This window comes from Gossypium arboreum, chromosome 3, assembly GCF_025698485.1.
Source record: "Gossypium arboreum isolate Shixiya-1 chromosome 3, ASM2569848v2, whole genome shotgun sequence".
In the NCBI taxonomy this organism is placed as follows: domain Eukaryota; kingdom Viridiplantae; phylum Streptophyta; class Magnoliopsida; order Malvales; family Malvaceae; genus Gossypium; species Gossypium arboreum.
This window is the reverse complement of record NC_069072.1, coordinates 127454521-127461277: the sequence shown is the minus strand read 5'-3', so window position 1 is coordinate 127461277 and position 6757 is coordinate 127454521. Positions and strand designations below refer to the sequence as shown.

Sequence of the window (6757 nt, the reverse complement as noted above, 5' to 3'; positions counted from 1 at the left end):
GTCAAGTTACTAACAACTCAATTGAGAAATTATTAAAAAAATTATTTATTTTATAAAGTAAATTTTATTATTGTGAAGCGTTTTTTCTTTTTATATAAATCAATAAAAAATTATACATATTGAGATTTGAAATCAATAAATAATTTAACTTTACATTTTCAACCAAACTTTCATTTATTTTTACATAATTTTTAATAAATATATATCTCTTACATAATTTTATGCACCAAGTTTGACAAAATGGGAAAGAATAGCGTTTCTCCGTAATTTTCATATTTGTTTACAACATTAAATTTTAAGAAGAAGAATCTAACGTGTAATTTGATACGTGAACTTTTGATTTGGTGTGATTTTATGTATAAAATTTTAGTTTAATTCAATTTTCATAAATCATTAAAAACATTATCGAATTAGCACTATTTTACATTAATATATTGCATATACAAACATTAATTAAATGCATATATTTATTTCTTTAATATGTACAATTAAATCAAAATTAAAGTTTTATATATACATATCGATCACAATTCAAATTTCATGTATATAATTACATTAAATCAAAATTATATATAAATTTAATATTTATCCCAATAAAAATTATTTAATAATAAATAATCTATCCTGAGATAAGGCATGCCACCACATATATAACAACTTGCGAGATGTGAACATAGCAAATTTGTTTTTAATTTCATTGAATTAGTCGAAAGTCTAAAACGTTGGCAATTTATATCTTTTAATTTATGCCACTAATAATTCCTTACCATAGAAGTTAACCATAGTTATTTGTAACTTGGTATCTTTTTCTTTATCAATGGTGATCCATTAGTCAAAAGGTGTGATTTTAGTTATATTGAGGGCTAATATAACCTAACTCTCCAATTTATATTTTGAGAATTTTAATTTTAATTTTAATTTTTTGGAAATTAAAATATTTGAAATTTAAGATTTTGAATTAATCTAAATTTATTGTTTGGATAATTTAAAATTTTGGATTTGAATATCAATTAATTCTAAGCTTTAATATATATACATATATATATATATTAAAAACTAATTATTTAGGAGAATTTTGAACATTGTTCTTTGAACCGGATTAGATGGATCAGTCGAACCGGGAGCCGGCTAGAGTATTAGTATGGAGAAAGGCATTAGACAGATTAATTGGGCAATTGAACCGAATGAATCAATTTTTTTATTTTATATAAATTTTATAATAATTTATTTAATAGAATCGACTGTACTAATCGAATTGAATTGATTGTATTTAAATAAATGGCCTTGCTTAGGTATTAATTAAAAGTCAAGGGTTTATAAATTAAATTTGTGAAAATTATGGTATGAATGAAAATTTTGAATATTTATATTGTATTAAATTAAATACATGAAGCTTCACCACTATTTACAAAATCGGATTGGACCAGTTGATCAGATCAACTGCACCGGGCATAAGTGGACTTACTTAGGTATAAATTAAAAGTCAAGGGCTTAAAATTAAAATTGTAGAAATTATGGTATAAATGAAAATTTTGAATATTTATATTTTATTAAATTAAATGCATGAAGTTTTGTTCTTGTTCTCAAAATTATATCAGACCGATATGGTCAAATCGATTAGATTGAAAATCGGCTGGGATATTAGTCTAGAATAAGGGGCCAGGTTGGTTGAACCGGTTTTATCTATCTTTAAATATTATTTTTTTTAATAATTTATTCAATCAAACCGATTGAATCGGTTGAATCGGTTGAACCAAAAATTGGTGGTTTGCCTCATTAGTCCACCGATCATATTCTAAAAATTTAAGCTTCTTTAATGATATATTTTAAATAAAATTAATCATTTATTATTTGAATTTTAAAGAAAGTGCGAAAAATAAATTTTAATCAATTTTAAATTTTAAAATCTAAAATTTAATTATTATAAAATTCAAATTAAATTTATCTAAATTCAAATACAACTTTTTTTTATTTAAGATTGAAACAAAGAATTTCAAATTTCAAATTTAAATCTAAAATTTTGACCCAAATTATACTTTCCAAGCAAAACATAAGGAAATTGATATCCACGTTTGTCATATAAAGATGAGATAGTATGAATAGGTATGGCCGGCAAAATGTTTGGGGTAATAGACATGGAAACATGTCAGCTTAAACGTAATAGTTCAGCTTAAGTGAAAATGTGTCGACTCAACATGCCATTATCACTTAAAATATCATATCATATTTATAACATATTGAGTATAGTTATTTGTAATTATACATTTTATAGGGATGAAAAATTCAAATCACTTAATAGATTTGAATTAATTTATTTTGAATGGAGTGAATTTTTTTTAAAAATAGATATGAGATAAGGTGGGTGAATTTTTTTTTCTTTTAGAAAGTGGGCCATATGGAACCGTTATGGTAGTTGCTTGCACTGCTTCACCCCGTTCTACTATATGAAATTACCAATTTATTCTTGTATATATATAACTATTAAAAGGGTAAAATGTAATTAATTATTATAGAAAATTCATATATTTTATACTTAAATATTTTTTTAAGAATTATGTTTAAATATTTACTCAACTTTAAAAAATTGAAAATATTAAAAAAAAAAAGCAAAAATTAAATTGAAGTGAAGTAGAGGTCGGGTGGGGTGAGGTGAATCCAACACCATGAAGGTGGTAGTGATTTTCAAGATTATATATCCATAACGAAGCAGGGCAAGTGGTGGAGTAGAAAGTGCTAATTGTGGAGTGGCGGTTTGTTATCCCTATATTTGTGGCATGCTTTGAGTAACCTTTATAATTTGTGGGTTCCACTTAATTGAGTGTAATTACATAATTTCAATTACACTTGTCGATTTTTAGGAGGACAGTGAGAATTGAATTAATTACAATAAAAATTACAAATAATTACATTCAAATCCAATTACTTTAACACTTTCTAAACATGACTGTACATAATTAAAATTTTAAAATTTACTTTTATATAGTAACAATATTTTTAATTTTAGGATATATATATTATTATTTTTAAATATAATTGTATGCTATTTTATTAATCTTGTTTAAATAATTTTAAAAACTTTATTAACAAGAGGTAATTTCCTACCTACTAAATAATTAATTAAATTACATAGTATACTAAATATAACTAAAGTACATATTATTAATTATTAATTATTTATACTTAGTTAAGGACTAATTGATGAGAACAAAGAGTATATGTTTAATGTTAAAAATAACTCAACAAATATGAAATGTTAGAGTAATTAGATAAAATGGCATATGTTGTTCATTTTCTTGTTATTTAGTAGTAATTGTATTGTCTAATACTTTTTAGACCAACATATTATATCGATGATTTGATTTTAAATTTTATTACTTGTTTAGAATTTCTTTTCTCAAGTATTATTCACAATTTTATAATAATTAATATTTTCTTTTGAAATTAAAATTATGAATTAGCATAACTACAATTTATACTATCAGATATGACATAGAAAATTATTATGTAATTGCATTTTATCACTTAAACACATTGGGAATTAAAATTTTTGTAATTACAAGAATACTTTGATAATTACAGTTTCATCCAATTACTATGTAATGTCTAAACACACTATTAATTTAATGCTACATCATTCAATTAAATCCTTTTCATAAAATTAATATTTTTCAACTATTATAAAAATAATTATTTTGCTATGTTGCCAACTAATAGTATTATCCCAACATTGTTGGAAGAGGCAATTACAAAAAAAAGGAAAGACTAATATTAATTAAGTCTTAATGAATGACTTGAAAATGGCTATAAATAAGACTAGGCCATGCAGCGTCAAGGACACAAAAGAAACACCAAGAATCTATCCATGGCTAAAGTTACTAACTCTTTCTTTGCTCTCCTTTTGATCTCTTCTCTTTTAATTGCTCCTTACTTATCCATCTCCGAGGCCGCTGACAACTCAGTTCCGATCGTGAATGGTCTCTCCTTGACTTTCTACAAAACTTCATGTCCAAAGCTCGAATCCATTATTAGAACTCAGCTGAAGAAGGTGTTCGACAACGACATTGGCCAAGCTGCTGGCTTGCTCCGCCTTCATTTCCATGATTGCTTTGTCCAGGTACGTTATAAAACCATGTAAACATCCGAAACAGCGGTTGAAACATGGATGCGTCGTTTTGATTCGTTTTGTCATTGATGTTTACTAGGGATGCGACGGATCTGTGTTGCTGGACGGATCGGCGAGCGGGCCGGGTGAGCAACAGGCTCCGCCGAACTTGAGCTTGAGGGCCAAGGCATTCGAGATCATCAATGACCTGCGCAACCGTGTCGAGAAAGCATGTGGAAGAGTGGTCTCTTGTTCTGATATCGTCGCGCTTGCTGCTCGTGACTCCGTTTACTTGGTATCATCAATCACTATTACTTTTTATGTCATTTTCATTCAGTCAAATTTTTATTATTATTTAAGTGCAAGCATTAAAAACACATTAATGAACAAAAACACAAAAAATCAATCTAAAAAACTTTAAAAAGTTAACGAATTTTTGTTGAATACATGCTTGGATTAATATTTAAAATAGTTAGTATACGATATTATTTTCTAATGATCTTCTAGCCTTCTAATTTAAGATTTTGATTTTTTTTTATCAATGAAAAATAATGGGTCATAACATCTAAATGTGTTGTAGAAATTAAACTACAAATATAAATGTCGATTGAATTTTAGCTCGATTGGTATAGACATTGTTGTTAATGTAGGAGGATATGGGTTTAAATGCATTGAAGCGTATTATCCTTCTATTTATGAGTTGAGGAAGAGCTATGAATAGTTTTAGATATTGTCTAAAAAAGAACAAATATGATCAAAACTTATAAAAGATTATTAAAAAAATATAAATATATAATTTAATAAAAATTAAACCTCTTTAATTCAATTTCAAACCATTTCACCCTATACCTTATCTCTGATATTGTATATATAAGAAAACACAATTGATTAATTTAGCCTACTTGTTGAAGGGGTAATTGGAAATTAAAACGCGGTGTGTGGGTGACTGGCATACCCTTAGCTAACTTTTTTTCTCACAATGGGGCCATAAGGTCTTAAATTGTACCAAATGGGCATTAATGGTCAATTTCTTGTTGTCATAAAGCCTAAATTTATTAAAGCCTAGGTGAAAGCTGTTGTACATGGGGACCTTTCATTTATAATAAATATGCATTTTGAGAAAAATATTATATTTAAAAGGTTTTCCAAAATATGTTTTTATATTATTAGATTGATATTAAAATAATATATTACTTTTATCAAAAATTTTAAATATTAAAAATATATTTTAGTATTATTGAAATTATATATTCACACCATACTTAAAATTATTTATAACTTTTACCTTCTATATTAATAATAATATCTATATCAATTAAATTAAAACTTAATCTACAATTACGAATTATATTTTAATTATATTATACCTAAAGTTGTTAGTTGTATGTTTGATTAAGTTAATAAGGTAATTTGCTGTCACCAATAGATATTTCATCAAAGTTGGAAGCATGTGTTATGTGAAATTTCCATGAAGCTCACCAACTCCTATAATATTTAACTTTTTATTCTTTTTAAAAGTCAAGCTATTATGTCATCGTCATGGAGCTTGAAATTTTGACTTAAAATCCCCCTATTTTGGTTTCACAGTCAGGTGGTCCAGACTATGGCATACCATTGGGAAGAAGAGATGGACTGACTTTCGCCACCGTAAACGCCACATTGCAGAACCTACCACCGCCCTTTGCCAACGCCACCACCATCCTTTCCATGCTCGCCACAAAAAACTTCGACCCCACCGACGTTGTAGCTCTCTCCGGCGGCCACACCATCGGCATCAGCCGTTGCACATCTTTCACCACCAGGCTCTACCCTACCCAAGACCCCACCATGGACAAAACCTTTGCCAACAATCTCAAGGTAATATGTCCCACGTTAAATTCAACCAACACAACGGTGATGGACATAAGGAGCCCCAACAAATTCGATAATAAGTATTACGTGGACCTGATGAACCGTCAAGGGCTGTTTACCTCGGATCAGGACTTGTACACTGATAGCAGGACGAGGGGGATTGTTACTAGCTTTGCCATTAATGAGACGCTCTTCTTCGAGAAGTTTGTGGTGTCGATGATAAAGATGGGACAGCTGAGTGTGTTGACTGGTAACAATGGCGAAATCCGTGCTAATTGCTCGGTGAGGAATGCTGATAATAAGTCGTACTTGGCGTCTGTGGCGGAAGAGCTGCCGGTGGAGGAAGCTTGGTCTGACCTTTAAACACTTAATAAGCTATTCAAGCATGTAACATGTTAACTATGTGACTGTTTAGCATTTAATGTATGACAGTGGGGGGACTGAGGTTTGTATTTTACCGTGTATGGGAGATTATGTTCTACAGTTTTTACTCGTTTTCGTTTCGGGTTTTATTGAAAGAAATTGCAGCCTTTTGCTCCTTTCTCTCTCTCCCTATATATAAGGTAAAAATAGTAAGGCTACAAAATAATAAGATAGCGACCCTTGATGTATTACGTATATCTTATGTTAATGTATATAATTAATTTTTAACAGTAAAAATAAATGAAAATTTTAACAAGATGACCAATTTATTCTTTAATTTAACATATAAAAATTAATTTTCCTATTTTTTATTAGAGGGCATTGGAAGGGAGGTGAAATAGAGAAATAACTTTTAAGAAATAAATGAACTCACTTTGTATT

At 28.3% G+C, this 6757-nt stretch overlaps 1 protein-coding gene across 1 annotated transcript; it reads left to right on the top strand.

The window, feature by feature from the left end:
• Positions 1-3801: 3801 nt before the first annotated feature.
• Positions 3802-6475, top strand: LOC108487518 (peroxidase 12). The gene is made up of 3 exons (XM_017791874.2): positions 3802-4114; positions 4203-4397; positions 5690-6475. Exons 1-3 carry the CDS (start codon positions 3821-3823, stop codon positions 6314-6316), a joined length of 1116 nt encoding a protein of 371 aa, XP_017647363.2. The 5' UTR covers positions 3802-3820; the 3' UTR covers positions 6317-6475.
• Positions 6476-6757: the final 282 nt, after the last annotated feature.

Bases quoted from the DNA above. Each gene is read 5' to 3' on its own strand.
- LOC108487518 (XM_017791874.2), top strand. From the start codon at position 3,821: ATGCAGCGTCAAGGACACAAAAGAAACACCAAGAATCTATCCATGGCT. The intron at 4,115-4,202 runs GTACGTTATAAA...GATGTTTACTAG, and splicing joins TCCATGATTGCTTTGTCCAG to GGATGCGACGGATCTGTGTT. The intron at 4,398-5,689 runs GTATCATCAATC...TTGGTTTCACAG, and splicing joins CTCGTGACTCCGTTTACTTG to TCAGGTGGTCCAGACTATGG.